We start from the raw sequence: 23,247 nt of genomic DNA, 5'->3' as shown, positions 1-23,247 counted from the left end.
CGCTACTGTGTCTATCTTCTTTTCTGTTGCGTAGGGTGTATGTAAATTACTTGCCATGTTTGCCTACATAACAACAGAGCAGGGTTTTCCCATGGAATCCAGGCCAACCTTCAAACACAGATTAAAACTGCTCATTATTCCAACTACTGCCTGTGGGATCTTGCTGTGCATAAATTGGTTACATATCACATCGAATTTTACAGTACAGCAGAAGACCAATCGGCCCAATGGCTTATGCGTCACACAACCTCTCCCCATTTTACTCCACCTCAATCTTTCAACATGTCCTTCTAGTGCTTTCTCCCCCATGTATGTATCTAGCATCCCCTTAACTGCGTCAACATTATACACCTTAACTACTTACTGTGGTAGAGAGTTCTGCATTCTTCAGTGAAGAAGTTTCTCCTGAATTCTTAAGCGGATTTATTAGTGGTTGACTTATATTTCTGGCCCCTAGTTTTGAACACCCCAAGTGGAAGTCTACCCTGTCCAGCACCTACATAATTTTAAAGACTCCTATCAGGTCACCTGTCAATATTTTCTACAGAAAAGAGCCCCAAGCCTTTCCTTGTTTGTGAAATGCTTTGAGATGATTTTGACATACTTAAGGCAAGATATCAATCTGTCTTTACATAGGGTATGATCCCTTTGGTTGGGATGGCAACAAGCATTCTAGATGTTGTCACACTTTGAATGGATTACCTCCTGGTAATTATTTCTACGTTTACTGCAGGATGTTAGCAGGTTCTGGTGAACCAGCTGCCAGTATTCCTTCTTGCCACTGTACTAATTCTTACACAAACATCCAAGTAATATTAGTGCTGAGCAGACTACCTTCTAAATCAGCTTTATTTTGTTAAACATTTATTACAGCTCTCCCTCACAAAACGCCAGACCCAAATCTCAATCACCAGGCCTTTACATTTACAAGCACCTGTGCTATTTATTTGTTTGTGTTCCATGCCCTCCCTCAGCTTCTCAATGCAGCCAATAACAGTGTGGTATGCAAGTGTGGTTTGACAAGAAATAGAGCAGGCTTGTATCAAAGTATATTGGACTGATTTACCACAGAAACCCTGATCGTTACTTATTCTTTCAGATTGATCACTGGCATGCCAATGACATCACGGTACTTCCCCTTGTGAATTCAGAGCTAAGAACAGAATTTGAAGGTTGCGGATGTTGAGATATCGGAGCTTTCAACACTGAGTTCAATGGATTTTTAGGAATATGGAGTTGGTGTGGATAAATGGAGTTGATCTTTACATCAGCCATGATCTGATGGAATGTTGAAACAGGCGAGAGGGGCTGAATGGCCTATTTCCAATCCTATGTTCCTAATTGCTGTGGAAATTACTTGTCTCATCACTGAAGAAGTTTTTCCACGCTTTCTCAAATAGCCACAACAGTCTGAAAGATTAAAGTGGGAGACAAACAGCTGAAAGACCCAAGCAAAAGGCTTAGCGCTACAAGAACCGTAAACCACTTTACATCAACTTTACAGCTTGAATAACCAAGTCAAACAGTACATCATCAGCTCATTGATGGTGGACAAGCCATGGTCTTGGACACAGTCCCACTGTGCGGAGGTGACTAGGTCAATATCAAAACTTCAGAGACTGAGAGGGAAGATCGACACCATCCCTCTAAAGCCCACCCCCCGTCCAAAGGTACGTAAAACCAACAAAACACATCCAATAGCTTGAAGTAACCATATCCATGATTGACAACACCAGACTATATCCTATCCACCATCTAACTGAGGAAATGGATGCCACAAGAGGCTTTGAGGGAAAATATTTTGAAGCCTGATTGAAACGAAAGCATAAAACTGTTTACTCATGGCACAAGTACTTCATCATCCACACCATGTAACCCTGCACCAAAATAATGTTATTTCCCTATTTTTATGGATTTGTGCATTCCCAGTGCTGACACTTGTGGACAGCAGAAGTGCTACAAAGGGCAATGAACCAGAATACACAATGTGTCTATATACCGCTCTCTAAATGCAAGAGCATCTCTGATTCATCTAAAAAAGGGGAGAGGTGGCATCAAGTGACAGAAACTAGCAGGGGAGACTGCAAGCACAGTTGAAAAAAGGTAGCTAGGAGATAGGAATATTGAGAGCAAATTTCAGAGGGTACGGGCTTGATGGCTGAAAGACTGGTCTCCCATGGTGATTCAAAATCAGGAGTTTGGAACCAGGGGAACTGAGTGGGTCAGCACCTATACAAGGGGAGGTTCTCCCAAGAACTGTAGTTAGGTGGGGGAGGGTAAGAGAGGAATTTGTAATAAGAACGTGGGCCTTGAAGTTCAATTTCTCCAGTGAGCAAAAGGTAAATCTGTACAGGGATGGGGTTGGGAATGGGGTAATTGGGGCTGTGGGCGTAAGGGAGCTGCAGATCATTGAAGCTTACTGGATTGGCTGAGGTAGGGCGGGAGATAAGAAGGCCAATGAGGTGACACTTGAGAAATTGGGTGATGTGGAGCTGAAAGGGGGAGATGTCAAAAAAAAAGGCAGTGTTCCAGGGATAGGAGGCATCTGTGCCGGCACGGACCAAGGGCGGCAGGGCCAAGACGGACCGAGGGCGGCAGGGCCGGGATGGACTGCGGGTGTCAGGGCCGGCATGGACTGAGGGCGGCAGGGCCGAAACGGACCGAGGGTGGCAGGGCCAAGATGGATCGGGGGCGGCAGGGCCGGGATGGACTGCGGGTGTCAGGGCCTGCATGGACTGAGGGCAACAGGGCCGAAACGGACCGAGGGTGGCAGGGCCGAGACGGACCGAGGGCGGCAGGGCCGAGATGGACTGAGGGCGGCAGGGCCGAGACGGACCGAGGGCGGCAGGGCCGAGATGGACCGAGGGCGGCAGGGCTGAGACGGACCGAGGGCGGCAGGGCCGAGACGGACCGAGGGCGGCAGGGCCGGGATGGACTGCGGGTGTCAGGGCTGGCACGGACCGAGGGTGGCAGGGCCGAGACGGACCGAGGGCGGCAGGGCCGAGATGGACCGAGGGCAGCAGGACTGGGATGGACCGAGGGCGGCAGGGCCGAGACGGACCGAGGGCGGCAGGGCCGAGACGGACCGAGGGCGGCAGGGCCGAGACGGACCGAGGGCGGCAGGGCCGAGATGGACCGAGGGCAGCAGGACTGGGATGGACCGAGGGCGGCAGGGCCGAGACGGACCGAGGGCGGCAGGGCCAGGATGGACTGTGGGCAGCAGGGCTGGGACGGACCGAGGGCGGCAGGGCCGGGATGGACTGCGGGTGTCAGGGCTGGCACGGACCGAGGGTGGCAGGGCCGAGACGGACCGAGGGCGGCAGGGCCGAGATGGACCGAGGGCAGCAGGACTGGGATGGACCGAGGGCGGCAGGGCCGAGACGGACCGAGGGCGGCAGGGCCGAGACGGACCGAGGGCGGCAGGGCCGAGACGGACCGAGGGCGGCAGGGCCGAGACGGACCGAGGGTGGCAGGGCCGAGGTGGACCGAGGGCAGCAGGGCTGGGATGGACCGAGGGCGGCAGGGCCAAGACGGACCGAGGACGGCAGGGCCAGGATGGACTGTGGGCAGCAGGGCTGGGACGGACCGAGGGCGGCAGGGCCAGGATGGACTGTGGGCAGCAGGGCTGGGACGGACAACGGGTGGCAGTCCCTGGAAGATGGTTCTTGCGTTGGAGTTGAGATGGTGTGGGCATGGTGCTGGTAGGAGGTGAGCTGTAGCGTATTGGGTGTTGGAAATGCTTTGGGAAGGGGGTTAATTGGAGAGAGGAGAAAATTACCAGGATGTGGAAGGGGCCTGAGATCTTAGCACCAGAGAAACAAAGTAGGTTTACATCAGAAGGCGGCTACTCAACCCATCCTAATGATGCTAGAACAATCTAAAACTAATCCCCTAGCACTACCTCTGTATCTTCCACTTGTACAAAAGTGCCCGTCTAACCTTCCCTTAAAAAGATGGTTTCTGTCTCAAACACAGCTTGTGGTGAAGTATTCCTTGCACTAACAGCTCTCTGCAAAGAAGATGATGCAGACTGAGCTGCTCAAACAAGAAAGCAATGTCAGATCAGTTTGGGGATGGGTCCAAGATGGAAGTACATCCTGCCCCCTCTGTCCAAAGAGAGGATTTAACCAGTTGGCACAGAATATAGAATGAGATCAGAAGCATAGAACAAGACCATGTTAAAGATCTATGAAGCTCACGCATTCTACTGCTCATGTACAATCTGTAATGTTAGGATGCCAGACAACCTCCTAAGGAAGAGGTCTCCAAATGTTATCCCCCCTCCCCAAAGGCAAGTCAAGCAAAGGTCCACTTGCTCCTTTCTAGACCTGTTACCTTCACCACGTGGCTCAGCTCCCAGTCACTCAGGCACCATCTGTTCCCTGTATTCATCTCCATTTGTGAATGCCTCCAGTCACTCACACATAACCAGGGGATGATTAAAAGCTCACAGATTGAGGTCACTCTTTGATGAGGCAGACTGAGCAAGAGAAAAGGAATTCCTGATAAAAAATATTTCAGATTTTTGAATGTTTGCAGTAGTGCAGTCCAGACACTAGCTCACTGTCATAGTGACAGACAATAGTTCAGTGTTAGCGTTAGTGTTGGTTAAACACTCAGCAGGTAGCACTCTCATCTCGGAGTCAGAAGCTCAAGGGTTCAACTACCATCCAGAGATCTGAGCACATAATCAATACTCAACTGGGGGAGTGTTGCAGTGTCCAAGGTGCCATCCTTTGGATGAGATGTTAAACTGAGGCCCCTCGGAGGTGGACATGAAAGATATTGAAAGCACTGACACATGTTGGGGCACAATTCACAAAGTGGACCAGTTTTCATGTCTGAACCTAGGCTGTGGGTTCACTCACTGAGCAAGGGGGGGATGCAGGAGGATGGGGGGGTACAGAACACAACTGATCCCTGCCCTGCTGGAGGCTGACATGCAGGACCCTTTCCAGGATTGTCCATTACCTAGTAGAAAACGATTAAAACTTTGATACCTTCACACCCCTTACTCACTCTCAGGGAACTTCAGCTAATCATAGTACCCTGTTTGCCCTCCAGTTGAGATCGAAGTACAGACAGGGGAACTTGGGGGGGTCTCCATGATCTCTATGGCTTAATCCCCACTTACCAACATAGTCACCAACTGAGAGAAACAACAGGGCGGAGAGATGGAGGGACAGGGAGACAGGGGTGGGGCGGGAGTGTGTGGGGAAGACGTGGAAGTGGGGAGTGGGGCTTGGGGGGGGGGGTTGCGAAGAGATATGGGTGGAAGTTGAGAAGGTTGAAAACATCTTCAACAAAATGAATATCCCATACCTCCACCCCAAGTAAGGGTTAACAGCGCTGGTCGACAGTAACTATCTGGAACAGTCCGATCAATGGTCAATGCAGAGGAAAAGCACAAGAGATTGGAAATTGAAGTGACAGCATGTCAAGAAGTACTTCCAAAAATACTTAATCTGTCAATCCCTAACTAAGTGTGCCTCTTTACTCATTGCCGCTGGTTCATTTGTGGTGGATGGAGGAGAGGGAGGGAAAGAGATGAGATGGGAAGTCACTCTGCCATTGTGATTCATCCACTCCATTAACCAATCTGCTCTATTCTAAACATCAGCCCTTCCAAGCAAAATGTTCTGCTTATGGACACAATCCCTGGGCCATTCAGGGCTGGGATTGAGGGGCTAGAGGCTAGGAATAGGATCTAGTAGGATCCAGGGTGGATCTCATCCTACCGCACTCTTCTTGTAACCGCTTCTTTTCATGTGTCACTTGAGAATCAACAAAGAAAAGCTCCTGAAATGCCCAGAATAACCATGGCAAGTTTAACAAAAGGAGGGTTTGGCAAAGATTTTCAGCTTGGTGCCCCGAGTCTAAGATTGGCATCATGGATCAACCGGGCAATCGAGTTAAATGGAAATCTAAACAAGACAGATTGCAAAGTGGGCAGCCTATCCACATAATCAGAAAATTACAGAGATATTGAAAGATGAAGTGAATGTGTAAAACTGTGGCAAATGTATTTCAGTGTCAGCAAGGGCCAGGTCATCCATTTTGGACCCAAAAAGGAAATAGAGGGCACCTTCTAAATGGAGAAAAGCTAGAATCAGTGGAGATCCACAGAGACTTGGATTTCCAGATGTTAAAACGTCATGAACAGTTACAGAAAACAATCAAATTGACTAATGAAATGCTGGCCTTTATATCTACAAGGAGGTAGAAGTCATGCCTTAGCCATACAAAGCCTTGGTCAGGCCACATGGAGTGGTTTGGGGCACCACACCTTAGCAAGGGTATATTAGCCTTGGAGGGAGTGCTGTGTAGAATTACCAGAATGATATATGGACTTCAGGGGTTAAATCACGAGGAGAGATTTCACAAGCTAGGGTAGTATTCCCTAGAATTTAGAAGGTTCAGTGTGATTTGATTGAAATTTTCAAGATATGGAAGGAGCAGATAGGGTAGATAGAAACTATTTTTGCTGATTAGGGAATCTAACCCTAAGGGGCATAGTCCAAAAATTAGAGCCAACTTTTCAAGAGTGAAATTAGAAAACACTTCCACACAGTGACGAAAGTTTGGAACTCTCTTCCCCAAATGGCAACAGATTCAGGATCAATTCCAAATGTTAAACTTGAGATTGATAGATTTTTGTTAACCAAACGTATTAAGGGATATGGGGCAAGGGTAGGTACATGGGCCAGAATTTTTAGCTCATTGGGTGGACAGGCGCTTGACCTGACTGAGCGTAAAATAACGCACGATGGTGTCGGGTGAGCATCCCAACGTTATCGCGCGCTCAGATGGTGGGCGCGTGTCGGAGTCGGCAGTGTGTCCACCGCTGATTAAAAGGCCTATTAAGGCCGTTAAAGTTATAATTGATAGAAAATTTTCACTACCTGTCCAACTTTAGGTTGAGAGGCAGACGAAAAGGCCAAGTGGCTTTTGCATGTTTTGGGAAACCTCACCATGGGTAGGATGAGGTTTCCAACAGCAAATAAAAATAAAATAAACATTTTTAACATTTCATTTATGACATGTCCCTGCTCATGTCAGAGCCACATGAGGGGACATGTTTTATAACATTTTTAAAATCTTTATTTTTAACGTTTTAAACTCTTCATCTCCCAGTGGCAGCTCTGTGCCTCAGGGAGCTTTACCAGCATGCACAATGCACGAACTTGCACTCTCACTACTTGCGCCCTCCTTCCTCCTGCCCCACCACAGGCAGCGCTGAGCGCTGCCGCACGCAACTCATGCTGGGCAGGCCTTAATTGGCCCGCCAGCATGACATTGCGGTCCAGCCCTGATCGTGGGCTGCTTCCTGACTATCCCCACTGAGCCCGCCCGATGTGGGAAAACTCCTCCCCATGGAGTTAGGTCGCAGGTCAGAAGCCATGACCTCAGAACGGTGGGCAGAACGCAGGAGAGGCTAAATGGCCTCCTCCTGTTCCTATGTTCCACAACACCAGCTTTACATGCAGGCAGCAAGTGAAACCATTTTTTCTGTTGCCTTGAAGCATGATCTTGGCCTTTGATCTTTGGACAGGTCTATTTTTGTTTTATTAGCTTTCTTTTGAATCTGTTTGCCAGCTTATTGTGAGGATTACAGTTTCAAAATAGATGGTATCCATACATAGGAGCAAGAGTAGGCTATTCAGTCCTTCGAGTCGGCTCCACCATTCGATAAGATCATGGCTGATTTGACTGTGGTCTCAACTCCACTTTCCTGTCTGCCTCACCATAACCCTTTATTCCTTTGACAATCAAAAATCTATTTAACTCAGCTTTGAATAAATTCAATGACCCTGCCTCCAGTGCTTTCTAGGAAGACAATTCCATAGATTAACAACCCTTTGAGAGAAAATATAATTTCTCCTCATCTCAGTCTCAAATGGGAGACCCCTTATTTCTAAATTCGGTCCCTTGGTTCTAGTCTCCCCCACAAGAGGAAACATCACCCAGTATCCACCCTATCAAGTCCCCTCTGGTTCAATGAAGAGTGTCAGCAGCAACACCAGGCATACCTAAAAATTAGGTGTCAGCTTGGTGAAGCTACAACACAGGACTACTTGCATAAGCAGCAGGTGATAGAGCTATGCGATTTCACAACCAACAGATCAGATCTAAACTCTGCAGTCCTGATACATCCAGTCATGAATGGTGGTGGACAATTAAGCAACTCACTGGAGGAAGAGCCTCAATAAATATCCCCGTCCTCAAAGATGGGGGAGCCCTGCATATCAGTACAAAAGATAAAGCTGAAGCATTTGCAACAATCTTCAGCCAGAAGAGTCGAGTGGATGATCAATCTTGGCCTCCTTCGGAGGTCCGCAGCATCACAGACGCCAGTCTTCAGCCAATTTGATTGACTCCACGTGATATCAAGAAATGGCTGACGACACTGGATACTGCAAAAGCTACGGGCCCTGACAATATTACGGCAATACCACTGTGTTCCAGAACTTGCCGCGCCCCTAGCTAAGCTGCTCCAGTACATCTATAACACTGTCATCTACCTGGTTATGTGGAAAATTGCCCAAGTATGTCCTGTGCACAAAAACCAGGTTAGATCCAACCCAGCCAATTACCGCCCTATCAGTCTACTCTCGATCATCAGTAATGTGATTGAACGGGTTATCAACGGTGCTATCAAGCGGCACTTACTTAGCAATAACCTGCTCACTGACGCTCAGTTCGAGTTCCACCAGGGTCACAACTTCTGACGTCATTACAGCCTTGGTTCAAACATGGACGAAAGAGCAGAACTCAAGAGGGGAGGTGAGAGTGACTGCCCTTGACATCAAGGCAGTATTTGACCGAGTGTGGCATCAAGGAACCCTAGCAAAACTGGATTCAATGGGAATCAGAGGGAAAACTCTCCGCTGGTTGGAGTCATATCTAGCACAAAGGAAGATGGTTGTGGTTGTTGGATGTCAATCATCTCAGCTCCTGATCATCACCGCAGGAGTTCCTCAGGGTAGTGTCCTCGGCCCAACCATCTTCAGCTGCTTCACAATGACCTTCCTTCCGTCATAAGGTCAGGAGTGGGAATGTTCGCTGATGATTGCACAATGTTCAGCACCATTCACAACTCCTCAGATATTGAAGCAGTCCATGTCCAACTGCAGCAAGACCTGGACAATATTCAGGCTAGGGCTGAAAAGTGAAAAGTAACATTTGCACCACACAACTGTTAGGCAATGGCCATCTCCAACAAGAGAGAATTGAACCATCGCCCCTTGATGTTCAATGGCATTACCATCACTGAATCCCCCAATATCAACATCCTGAGGTTACCATTGACCAGAAACTGAATTGGACTAGCCATATAAATACTATGGCTACAAGAGCAGGTCAGAGGCTAGGAATCCTGTGGCGAATAACTCACCTACTGACTCCCCAAAGCCTGTCCACCATCTACAAGGCACAAGTCAGGATTGTGATGGAATACTCTCCACTTGCCTGGATGAGTGCAGCTCCAACAACACTCATGAAGCTTTACACCATCCAGGGCAAAACAGCCCGCTTCATTGGCACTTCCACAAACATTCCCTCCACTACCGACAAACAGTGGCAGCAGTGTGTACCATCTACAAGATGCACTGCAGAAACTCACCAATACTCCTTAGGCAGCACCTTCCAAATCCACTACTGCTACCATCTGGAAGGACAAGGGCAGCAGACACATGGGAACACCACCACTTGCAAGTTCCCCTCCAAGCCACCCACCATACTGACTTGGAAATATATTGCTATTCCTTCACTGTCGCTGGGTCAAAATCCTGGAACTCCCTCCCTAACAGCACTATGGGCGTACTTACCCATAGGACTGCAGCGGTTCGAGGCAGCTCATTATCACCTTATCAAGGGCAATTAGGGATGTGCACTAAATGCTAGCCCAGCCAGCGATGCCACACATCCCGTAAATGAATTTAAAAAAAGGATCTTTTATGTTTCAATAAGATCACCTTCCGCCCAACCTGTTCAACTTTTCTTCATCCCAGGAATGAGTCGAGTGAACCTTCTCTCAATTGCTTCCAATGCAATTATATCTTTTTTCAAATAAGGAGACCAAAACTATACACAGTATTCCAGATTGATCTCACCAAAGCCCTGTACAGCTGCAGTAACACTTACCTATTCCATTCTCTTTGCAATTAATGCCAACATCCCGTTTGTCTTTCTAATCATTTGCTGCAGCTGTATATTAACTTTTTGTGATTCATGTAACAGGACACCCAAATCCCTCTGTACCTCTAAGTTCTGCAATCTTTCTCCATATAAAAAGTATACTGCTTTTCTATTCTTCCTGTCAAAGAGAAGAAGTTCACATTTTCCCACATTATACTCCATCTGCCAAATTTTTGCCCACTCACTTAACCTATCTATATCCCTTTATCTCCTCTTCACAACTTACTTTCCTACCTATCTTTGCATCCTAGCAAATTTAGCAACCATACATTCAGTCCCTTCATCCAATTCATTGATGTAGATTGTAAACAATTGAGGTCCAGCACTGATCCCTGTGGCACTTCATTCATTATATCTTGCAACCTGAAAAAGACCCATTTATTCCTACTCTCTGCTTCCTGTTAGCTGACCAATCCACTATTCATGCTAATATCTCAACCCTAAACTAAGAGCTCTTATTCTGAGTAGTAACCTTTAATGTGGCACCTTATCAAATGCTTTTTAGAAATCTAAGTACAGCACATCTACAGGTTCCCGTTTATCCTCCTTGCTTACTACTTCCTTAAAGAACTCTAATAAATTAGTTAAGCATGATTTCCCTTTCACAAAACCATATTGATGCTGCCTGATACCATTATGATTTTCTAAGTATCCTGCTTTGATCTCCTTAATAATAGATTCTAGCAATTTCCCTTTAACAGATGTTAGGTAAATTGGCCCAAAGTTTCCTGCTTTCTGTCTCCCTCCTTTATTGAATAAGCAGCACTGAGGCAGGAACAGCAGCTGCCAAGTGATATCACAACAGATGTGATTATGAATACACATCTGCTTCAAGGGCAGTTACTGCAGGGCCTACAACAACAAAGCCAGTCCACCATCAACAAGGCTCAGGTCAGGAGTGTGACGGAATACTCCCCACTTTCCTGGATGAGTGCAGCTCCAACAACACTCAAGAAGCTTCAGCAGCCCTGCTGAACACAATTCCCAGGTTGCAAATGTTACAGGGATGAAGATTTCAAGGTGGTGTCCTTGGCCTGAAGTGCCTCCTCTGTATGTCTCTCTCTCTATATACATATACATATATAACCAGCAGAGAAACATTGCTTAGAGACCCAGCATCTGCCAGCTTTTCTGGCGACATGATAGAGATGGGGAGACCCGATTGGATTGCAGCATGGCCACAGCCATGTGGATGGGGATAGCCAGTGCAGACCAGGTCATGAGGGCCACTAAAGAGCAGTAAGATCCCAGATATGCTAAGACACACCAAGATACTCTACCTACTACTGCACAAGGCACAGAATCATATTGGATCTGAGAATGGGCACAATAAATTACCTGGGATAAAGGATCTGGGTCATTTTATGAATGGCTCCGCCTTTTAACGATGTTCCATTTACCCTTTTCAAGTGGACACCTGCAAATATTAATTAAACTTCCAGGCTTTTCATATTCTTCCTGTTCCTGCTTAAATCAAGTTTCTGAGAGATTGACTCTTTCAGAAAGAAGGTGACAGCAAATGATGTCTTACCTTAGAGAGGTTCATCCAGACCCCAGCATCGTCACCAGCTGTCCACAGGAAACCCAAACTGGCGAGGGAAAAAATTCACAACCTCTCCTTTCAGGGTGCCAGCAAAAAACCAGCAGCTCCCCCTATTCACATACAGCGAGCTTGTCTAAAGACTTCAAAAACCTGACCCAGTGTCAGCAAAGCAAGAACTTTCCCTCTGCACAGATCCCACGCTGATCTTCTCTCACTCACACTGACCACCTCTCTCTCACATTGACCACCTCTCACTCCCACTGACCCCCCTCTCACTCCCACACTGACCCCCTCTCACTCCAACACTGACCCCCTCTCACTCCCACACTGACCTCCTCTCACTCCCACACTGATCCCCTCTCACTCCCACACTGATCCCCTCTCACTTACACTGACACCCCTCTCACTCACACTGACCACCTCTCACACTGACCCCTTCTCACTCACACTGACCCCCCTCACTCACACTGAACCCCCTCTCACTCACACTGAACCCCTCTCACTCACACTGACCACCTCTCACACTGACCCCTTCTCACTCACACTGACCCCCTCTCACTCACACTGACCACCTCTCACTCACACTGACCACCTCTCACACTGACACCCCTCTCACTCACACTGACCCCCTCTCACTCAGACACTGACCCCCTCTCACTCACACACTGACCCCCTCGCACTCACACACTGACCCCCTCGCACTCACACACTGACCCCCTCGCACTCACACACTGACCACCTCTCACACTGACCTCCTCTCACTCACACTGACCCCCTCTCACTCACACTGATCCTCTCACTCACACTGACCATCTCTCACTCACACTGACCACCTCTCACTCACACTGACCACCTCTCACTCACACTGACCCCCACCTCTCACTCACACTGACCACCTCTCACTCACACTGATCCCCTCTCAATCACACTGACCCCCTCTCACACTGACCCCCTCTCACTCACACTGACCCCCTCTCACTCCCACACTGACCTCTTCTCACTCCCACACTGATACCCTCTCACTCACACTGACCATTTCTCACACTGACCCCCTCTCACTCACACACTGACCTCCCTCTCACTCACACACTGACCCCCTCTCACTCACACACTGACCCCCTCTCACTCACACTGACCACGTCTCACACTGGCCCCCTCTCACTCACACACTGACCCCCATCTCACTCACACAGACCCCCCTCTCACTCACACACTGACCCCCCTCTCAATCACACTGACCACCTCTCACTCACACTGACCCCCTCTCACTCACACTGACCACCTCTCACTCACATTAACCCCCTCTCACTCACATTGACCCCCTCGCACTCACACACTGACCCCCTCGCACTCACACACTGACCCCCTCGCACTCACACACTGACCACCTCTCACACTGACCTCCCCTCACTCACACTGACCCCCTCTCACTCACACTGACCACCTCTCACACTGACACCCCTCTCACTCACACTGACCCCCTCTCACTCAGACACTGACCCCCTCTCACTCACACACTGACCCCCTCGCACTCACACACTGACCCCCTCGCACTCACACACTGACCCCCTCGCACTCACACACTGACCACCTCTCACACTGACCTCCTCTCACTCACACTGACCCCCTCTCACTCACACTGATCCTCTCACTCACACTGACCATCTCTCACTCACACTGACCACCTCTCACTCACACTGACCACCTCTCACTCACACTGACCCCCACCTCTCACTCACACTGACCACCTCTCACTCACACTGATCCCCTCTCAATCACACTGACCCCCTCTCACACTGACCCCCTCTCACTCACACTGACCCCCTCTCACTCCCACACTGACCTCTTCTCACTCCCACACTGATACCCTCTCACTCACACTGACCATTTCTCACACTGACCCCCTCTCACTCACACACTGACCTCCCTCTCACTCACACACTGACCCCCTCTCACTCACACACTGACCCCCTCTCACTCACACTGACCACGTCTCACACTGGCCCCCTCTCACTCACACACTGACCCCCATCTCACTCACACAGACCCCCCTCTCACTCACACACTGACCCCCCTCTCAATCACACTGACCACCTCTCACTCACACTGACCCCCTCTCACTCACACTGACCACCTCTCACTCACATTAACCCCCTCTCACTCACATTGACGCCCTCTCACTCACACACTGACCCCCTCGCACTCACACACTGACCCCCTCGCACTCACACACTGACCACCTCTCACACTGACCTCCCCTCACTCACACTGACCCCCTCTCACTCACACTGATCCTCTCACTCACACTGACCACCTCTCACTCACACTGACCACCTCTCACTCACACTGATCCCCTCTCAATCACACTGACCCCCTCCCACACTGACCTCATCTTACTCACACTGACCCCCCTCTCACTCCCACACTGACATCCTCTCACTCCCACACTGATACCCTCTCAATCACACTGACCACTTCTCACACTGACCCCCTCTCACTCACACACTGACCCCCCTCTCACTCACACACTGACTCCCCTCTCAATCACACTGACCCCCCACTCACTCACACACTGACCCCGCTCTCATTCAGACTAACCCCCTCTCACTCACACTGATCCCTTCTCACTCACACTGACCACCTCTCACACTGGCCCCCTCTCACTCCCACACTGACCCCCCTCTCACTCACACTGACCCCCTCTCACTCACACTGACCAACTCTCACGCTGAACCCCTCTCACTCACACACTGACCTCCCTCTCAATCACACACTGACCACCTCTCACTCACACACTGACCTCCTCTCACTCCCACACTGATACCCTCTCACTCACACACTGACCACCTCTCACTCACACTGACCCCCTCTCACTCTCATACACTGACCCCCCTCTCACTCACACACTGACCCCCCCTCACTCACACACTGACCCCCCCTCACTCACACACTGACCCCCCTCTCATTCACACTGACCTCTTCTCTCATTCACACTGACCCTCTCTCACATTTACCCTCTCTCTCACACACTGACGCTCTCACTCACACACTGACCCTCTTTCTCACGCACTGACCCTCTTTCTCACGCACTGACCCCTTCTCTCTCACACACACTGACCCCTTCTCTCTCTCAAGCACTGACCCCTTCTCTCTCTCAATCACTGATCCTCTCACTCGCACACAGACCCCTTCTCACACTTACCCTCTCTCTCTCACACTGATGCTCTCACTCACACACTGACCCTCACACACACTGAACCTTTCTCTTTCTCACACTGACCCTCTTCTCTTCCACACTGACCCCATCTCAGTCACACACTGACCCCCTCTCTAATGCACTGACTCCTTCTCTCTCTCAAGCACTGACCTCTTCTCTCTCTCAAGCACTGACCCCCTCTCTCGCACACTGACCCCCTCTCTCTCGCACACTGACCTCCTCTCTCTCGCACACTGACCTCCTCTCTCTCACACACTGACCCCCTCTCTCTCGCACACTGACGCCCTTTCTCTTGCACACTGACCCCCTCTCTCTCTCGCACACTTCCCCTCTCTCTCTCTCGCACACTGACCCCCTCTCTGTCTCTCGCACACTGACCCCCTCTCCCTTGCGCACACTTACCCCCTCTCTCTTGCACACTGACCCCCTCTCTCTCGCACACTGACCCCCTCTCTCTCGCACACTGACCCCCTCTCTCTCGCACACTGAACCCCTCTCTCTCGCACAGACCCCTTCTCTCTCGCACAGACCCCTTCTCTCTCGCACACTGACCCCTTCTTTCTTGCACACTGACCCTGTTCACTCGCACACTGACCCTGCTCACTCCCACACTGACCCTGCTCACTCCCACACTGACCCACTGTCTCACTCCCACAATGACCCACTCTCTCACTCCCACACTGACCCACTCTCTCACTCCCACACTGACCCACTCTCTCACTCCCACACTGACCCCCTCTCACTCACACACTGACCCCCTCTCTCTCGCACACTGATTGTCTCTCTCCCTTCCACACTGACCCCACTTACACTGACCCTGTCTCTCTCTCTCTCCCCGACACTGACCTCCTCTCTGCCTATCCCACACTGACCCCCGTCTCTCTCTCTCTCACCGTACTGGTCCCCTCTCTCTCCCCCCCAACACTGACTTTCTTAAACTGACTTTCTATCTGCGTTCAGCTCTCCCACATTGAGTTTCTCTCCTAAACTGGAGCTCTCTTTCACTCTCCCAAACTGACACTCTTCCTCCCTCTCTTTTTCTCTCCCTCAAACTGACTCTCTTTCTCTCCCACACTGACTCAATCCCCGCTCAGCTCTCCAACACTGACTCTCTCTCTCTCTCTCTCTCTCACACACACACACACACACACACACACAAAAATGCTCAGTGCTGCCCACTACATAAACTCAATGAAAGAACTCATTAGATTGCTGTGTGGAGAGGGAGGAGGGGGGAGGGGGAGGTGGAGAACACAAAAGCCAGCCCACAAGAGAGGCCTTGGCTAAATAACTGCACCTGCTTTGTCAACATGGTCTGCTAGGGGTGGAAACGACTAGGCCCTGAGAGGGGGTCTTGATGCTAGGCCACATTTCAAAGGCTTTTAACTCTTTAATGTTCTCTCCTCTTCAGCTCTGAATAACAAGTTAGACAGCAGCAATTATTAATTTCCATTCTTAATGGGCATTGCACGGAGAGAGATTAACTTTAACTGATCATATACCAGATCTTTGTGAGGTTGACATTTGAAAGGTACTGCGGCCAAACTAATCTCCCTACTGCCCTGAAGGTGCTGGTACCTATGGTCCGGGTTCTGTGGGCTAAAGCTGCTCCCCAAAGTACCTCACCAAAGAGGCCTGCCAGTGGGCTAAGTGTCGAGAGGGAGCAACATCAAATATGATTCCCCATTGTCAAATTATCTCAGTCTTTTAGGGCTCTCATGCCAGGGTCACGGTAGTTATGATGGGCAGGAGCTTTAGGCTGTCAGAAGTGAACCATTTGGTAGCACACTTGCCTGAGCCCAAAGGCCATGATTTCAACTACAGCTCCAGAGACCTGAGCACTCTAGGCTGGCATTCCAATTCATTACTGAAGGAGTGCTGCACCGTCAGGTATGCCATCTCCTGAATAAGACTTTAAACCAAGGCTCTGTCTGCCCTCTCAGGTGGACCTCAAGGATCTCCCAGCACTATTTTGAAAAGGAAAAGTTCTCCATGGTGTCCTGGTCAATATTTTTCCCTCACCTGACATCACTAAAAACAGATGATCAGGTAATTAGCGCATGGCTGTCCGTGGGGCCTTGCTGTGCACAAATTGACTGCTGCATTTTCCTGCATTACAAATCTGACTACACTTCAAAAAGTACTTAATAGGCTTTGGGGCATCCTGTGTTCATGAAAGCTGCTATATAAATGCAAACTTTTCTCCAGTATGTCCCAGTCCTCATCAATTTATGACAAAACTTCAAGGATCTCCTTCACACTCCTGATTTCAAGCTGTGCAGAAAATATCAATTGGGCAATCTTCGAATGCAAAAGCGTTTAAAAAAAGGAGGATATGAGCCAGTCATTATCAACTTGTAAAGATAGCTGGGTGATGAGCCAACGGCTGGCAGTCCGGAGACACTTCCACCAATAGGAATTTGCCTCTGCCTGACCATAGGATCATTTTAGGCCTGTCCCACATAGGAGCAGTGTTCTTGTAATGCTCAGCTCCAACCTTGGGGACAAAACATCATTCTCCATATCCCACACTAACTGAGAGCAATACCACGGGATATCTGCCAACATTTCCGACACTTTGCCGAGTTGGGGGAGGTGAGGCTCTGATCCAGGATCAGACTTAAGGAGGTCTTAGCGCCATTCATGGGGAGAGGTAATCTGGCAACCAATTGCCCTGTCATAGGGGCCTGTAGACTGAAGACAGGGTGGGTGGTGTAATGGTTTCAGGATCTGACCTATCAGATTGCCTCTCAATGGGTAGAGATGAAAATCTTCCCCTCCCCCAACCTCATCCCTAGTGTTATTCCTGGATATTGGTCTCTAGAGGGGCCAATCTTGGGAATTTAAGAGATTGGAATGACCATTAGTGGTTTTAATAATGGTAACTTCCGATCCAGTGCCACTTTAGCTCTAAATGATAACTGACAGTGTGGTTCCCCCCCACTCCTTGACCTAGCTTTACTCTGCTCTTCGAACACAGAGAGTCGTTCACTGTTGAGCGAAGTGACTGAAAGAGGAGAACATGCACAGCCTCCCGTCTTTCATTACTAAAGGAATGGGCCTGCATCCAAAACTCACCACATTCACATCAAGGGCCATTCAACGCCTGGGCTGACGGAGCAGTTTGGCAGAAAGTAAAATGAAATCTTCCCGGGTGGCAGCTCATTAACTTCTCTGCAGTGACTCACACCATGCAGGCTGTGCTGACACAAGCACATCCAAAGCACAATAGGGCTTGGTTCTATCCAATCAGGCCTTGGCGAAGCCCTGCTGTGCCAAACCTCTAGCACAGGGACCCATGTCATCCATTCACTAAGGGCTTAAGCCAATAAAGCCCAGTGTTTACATGCCAGAAAAGCAAAACCTTTCTTTTGAAAAAAAAGATGCATTTCAAATGAACAAAAGTAAATTAAAGTTAAAAAGCCCCCTGTCACTATGGTGATGTGTTGAGAGCATCTTCCCCAAGCAAGGGCTGGATATTAGTATAGACATTTCTCCCAGGCTCAGCAAAACATGTTCAGGGAGTGCCTGATTTGCACCAACAGCACAGTCCCAGCTCTCATGTCTGGCCTGGGCTGAATCAATTGATCTCGCCCAGTTAATAAGGGCACCTTTGTTCTCCAAGCTGATGCTGTCACTTGTGTAGTAACAGGACTGGGCTCAGTTGTGATTGCTCCAGGGTTGAATAGCTAGCATTCGCTCACTCTCTGGAATTCAAAAAATTTCAAGGGCAGAGGCTCCAGAAGTTGACAGGAAATGCCAGGGCCATCAAGCTCAGCCCAAGAAATGGTGGCCCTACAGAAAGCCAGGCTGAGGTAACTCATCAATCTTCCAGCAAGGATGCACTCATGGTGACCAGGAAAAACTGAGCACAAGTAGGCTACAATGTGACAACACTGCCCCTACTTTCTCCTGCCTCCCTCACCCTCCTATCAGCAGGGGGGACAAACGTCAGGGCAGGAACAATTAATGCAGTACAGGCTGGGGATCGGACAGCCCTGGGCTACTGCCAGTAAAAGGTCCATCAGAGGTTCATTTCCTGATGATCATGTGGTTATCCCGGATCCAGGGTCAGCTTTGACAGTGATGAACTGCACCCACGCTCATGCGTTTAGCCTTTCAGATGGTGATTAAACCTTTGAGTGAGGTTCGGGAGTCCTCTTGGCACTTACAAATCAGTGCCTCAGCAAGGCCACAGGGCAGAACCAGTTGGCAAAGGAATTTAAAAAAAATATTTGCTTCCATGTAGCGATAGCAACTGCCTGGTTTCGGGACTATGGTTGGCCCAGTGGTCTTGTATTGTGACTGTCCAGTGTTTGAATGGATGCCCTGGGAGTCACTGTTTGCCAGGACCATTCAGCTCAATGAACTAATTCAATCATAGAATGTTACAGTTATAGCACTGGAGGAGGCTATTTGGCCCCTCGTGCCTGTAGTAGACCCTTGAAAGAACTATCCAATCCTGCTCTTTAGCCCCGAAAAAGTTTCCTTTTTCCCAAGTGTACAATGTCTGCCCAAGGTCTATTTGGAGGTGATACCTTGTCAAAGTCCTCCTGTGTGGCTCGCATCTCTTTCCAAGTCTTGTTCAACAGCTGAATGCAAATGCAGAAGAACTCCTCAAAAACCCTGTCCTGGGCAAAGAACATGGGGTAGAAGTCTTGCCCTGTCTCTGAAGCTGTGAAGGAGAAGGAGACACATTTTGGGAATGCAGCAACATGGACACTCAAAGCTCAATTGTTATAGTGTCTTACTCTTAACCCTTGTGAACACTATATGGAAGAGTTATTTGATAAGGTTGTAGCAACTTGATGCAAACTGATAACTCACCTTAAATGGAGTATAGTTCACTTAGCAAAGAGGAATCTAAAGGGGAAAGATTGGTTGCCATTTCCTGATTCCTGTCCTGGCTTAGGACAGCAGTTATCCAGTGGCAATGGAATACCTTAAACCTTGATCTTTACCCTCCAGGGTTTGAGTCTGAATCCAGCTCACCCCTGGATCAATTGATATTTATGGAAGAGAGTTTTAAACTTCTACCGCACTTTGTAGAAGTGATTCCCAATTTCACTCCTGAAGGGTCATGTTTTGTTTGGATTTGAGAGATTGGCATTGTGGGCTGGTTTTCTTATCTCAACAACAGCCTGACTCCCGAGTCTTCCCGGCCAGCCCTGGGTTTACCCAACGTGCACGATTCACCTCACACTAGTTGCATTCCACAAAATACTCATCCAATGTCCCAAGGATGAGTATCTTTCTTTCTATCTTTGGTTAAATATCTGTCACCTCTTTACTGTAACTAAACAGCAACACAGGGCCTTTGGTAAACTTACGTGGGTCTCCGATCTTTAGTATCTCACACAGGATTATGGTGAGCTGAATGCTCCCGCGCCCGAATGGACACTCATGCTTGTCTTCACGGCTGCTGTTCTCAAGGACAAACTGTCAAGGAGAAAGAGACAGTATGTTTTTCCCTGACTTTCCAACTTCCTCCCCACTTCTCCTGAAAGCACTGGGTGATGGCTTTATACGTTGGCCTCATTTTGGACCTGACCCAGGAGACCATTCTTGATATGTCAGAGTCTAATGTTGTTCTGACCATCCCCATCACACACATACACACAAGTACACACACATGCAAGACACATTGGGTAGTCATTAGGACAAAGAGCCTATGACTGCTGGAGTCAAATATAACAGCTTCCCCTGGTGGCCTGGCTGGGACCAGTTAACTTCTATCAACAACTAACCAGCTGGGAATGGAATCTGGCTCCTCCCTGCTCTGTAGGCCTTGGGACCACACTGGAAAGTTCTTTGAAAAACTGACCTCTTGACTGAGCTGAGAGATAGAGAGAGATGGAGAATTGCACCGAGTAAGAAGCCATTGTGGTTTAGTCAGTCGACCTAGTACCAAACTGGGAGGGAGCAGGAAGCGAAAACATCCTCATGGGTTTACAAGGCCTCTAATTGATTTGTCTCAGAAATGGAGAACATTCTAGATAAAGTGAAGATTTGAGCCATGTTAAAATTTTTTGTTTTGAGGTGAATATATTTATATTTCTCACGCAGCCTGACCAAGTTGAGCACCTTTCTGCCATTTCTTCCTCTTCCAATTTTCCCAACTGTCTGCCCCAATGAGAATTCTGTGTACGTGCCTGCTATCCCCACAACACCCATCTTATACACCCACCCAATGGCAGGCATGAGTGGAGAGGGGGGGGTCGGCAACAAGAAAACCTGGCCTGTTCTCCCCCGCTGTTGATTGCTAATCTTGAGTTCAGCTGTACCCCCAAAAGGTATATAAAAGATTCATCTATGTTTGCACGTAACGATACCATTCATGCATTTCACACTTCATGTGCCCAACTGCTCTCTTGCCCACAAGCCGGCCTTCTACACTTAAAGGGAAATGTTCCCTCACAAATGGAAAACAAAGTAGCCAATTCAAACTGAGGGCCAGCGTAAGGGTTAAACAGTGGTGGCTGCTGGTTTCTGCTGGAACACAATAAGAGGGTGCCAACTTACCCGGTTGTAGGCATCAGAGTGGCGTGTGGCAAAGTAGATCATGTTATCCAGAGGCAGCAGCCCAGGAGGTGTCCGATCGAAATCTAAGGAGGGATTGGCATTGTTCTGGAGGAGGAAAAGACAACAGGTTTACTGAGAGAAAACTGGTTGCATGGAGACTTTCCTTCCTCTGCTCTGTACGGCCTGCATTCTGGCAACCTTCATGGGAGATCATTCCTCAGCTGTGAGGCTGGGCAGTCAGTGCCACCCAGGCAACAAGGGTGCAGGAGGTCTGACAGCCCCTGCTAACTCTCAGTTTCACTTCTCAGCAGGGGTCAGTAATGGAAGGTGAGTAGAATGGCTGATACTACAACAACAACTTGCATTTATAGAGCACCATTAACATAGCAAAACCTCCCAAGGTGCTTCACAGGAGCCTTATCAAAGAAAAATTGACACCATTCCACAGAAAGCGATATGGGGGTGGAGGTCCAAGAGGTAAGTTTTAACGAGCATCTTCAAGGAGGATAGAGAGACAGAGAAGTTTTGGGAGGGAATTCCAGAGTTTAGAGTCTCGGCATTTGGAAGCATGGCCTCCAATGGTGAAACAATTAAAATCGGAGATGCTCAAGAGGTCAGAATTTGAGAAGCGCAGATAGCTTGGATGGTTACAGGGCTGGAAGAGATTACAGAGGTAGGGAGGGGAGAGGCCGTGGAGGGATTTCAAAGTAAAGATGAAAATTTAGAATTGAGGCGCTGCTTAACTGGAGACAATGGGAATCCGGGTGGAGACTGCTGGTTCGAGTCTCACCCAAAACAAAGGAAGATGATTGTGGTTGTTGGAGGTCAATCATCTCAGTTCCATATCATCACTGCAGGAGTTCCTCAGGGAGGTGTCCTGGCCTAACCATCTTCAGCTGCTTCATTAGTGAACTTCCTTCTATCAAAAGGTCAGAAGTGGGGATGTTCGCTGATGATTGCACAATGTTCAGCACCATGTGCAGCTCCTCAGATACTGAAGCAGTCTATGTCCAAATGCAGCAAGACCTGGACAATATCCAGGCTTGGGCTGACAAGTGGCAAGTACCATTCGTGCCACACAAGTGCCAGGCAATGACCATCTCCAAAAAGAGAAAATCTAACCATCACCCCTTGACATTCAATGGCATTACCATCACTGAATCCCCCACTATCAACCTCCTGGGGTTACTATTGACCAGAAAATGAAATGGACTAGCCATGTGATTGACAAGAGCAGCTCAGAAGCTAGGAATCCTGAGGTAAGTAACTCACCTCCTGACCTCCAAAAGCTTGTCCACCATTTGCAAGACCCCAGTCAGAAACGTGATGGATTACTCTCCAGTTACCTGGATGAGTGCAGCTCCACCAACACTCTAGAATTTCGATACCCTCCAGGACCAAGCAGGCCACTTAATTGGCACCCCATCATACGCTCCCTCCACCACTGTGCACAGTGGTAGCAGTGTATACCGTCTACAAGATACACTACAACAACCCACCAACATTTCTTCCAAACTTGTGACCTCTGCCATCTGGAAGGTGAGGGGCAGCAGAAGCTTGGGAACAAGTTCATATGCAAATCACTCACCATCCTGACTTGGAACTATATTACCATTCCTTCATTGTTGAACTGCCTATCTAACAGCCCTGTAGGCGTACTTTCACCACACAGATTGCAACAGTTTTGGAATGTGGCTAATAGGCAGCTTCTCAAAGGTAATTAGGTTTGGACAACAAATGCTGGCCCTTGCATTCCATAAACAAATAA

The 23,247-nt window shown here is 48.8% G+C and overlaps 1 protein-coding gene across 2 annotated transcripts in view; it reads right to left on the bottom strand.

Moving 5' to 3' along the window:
• Window positions 1-23,247, bottom strand: part of elmo3 (engulfment and cell motility 3) — a 238,284-nt gene that overhangs the window by 131,555 nt on the left and 83,482 nt on the right. Inside the window, exons 13-15 of one of the 2 annotated variants that reach the window (XM_041192088.1) lie at window positions 21,480-21,584; window positions 20,288-20,396; window positions 19,496-19,632 (exon numbers count right to left, since the gene is read on the bottom strand). In XM_041192088.1, coding sequence (XP_041048022.1) covers window positions 19,496-19,632; window positions 20,288-20,396; window positions 21,480-21,584 — 351 coding nt within the window. The remainder of the gene's footprint in view (window positions 1-19,495; window positions 19,633-20,287; window positions 20,397-21,479; window positions 21,585-23,247) is intronic. The other variant, XM_041192089.1, reaches the window with a different exon arrangement.

Source organism: Carcharodon carcharias, chromosome 7, assembly GCF_017639515.1.
Source record: "Carcharodon carcharias isolate sCarCar2 chromosome 7, sCarCar2.pri, whole genome shotgun sequence".
In the NCBI taxonomy this organism is placed as follows: domain Eukaryota; kingdom Metazoa; phylum Chordata; class Chondrichthyes; order Lamniformes; family Lamnidae; genus Carcharodon; species Carcharodon carcharias.
Note: the sequence above shows the minus strand (reverse complement) of the source record. Positions and strands in the feature narration are given on the sequence as shown.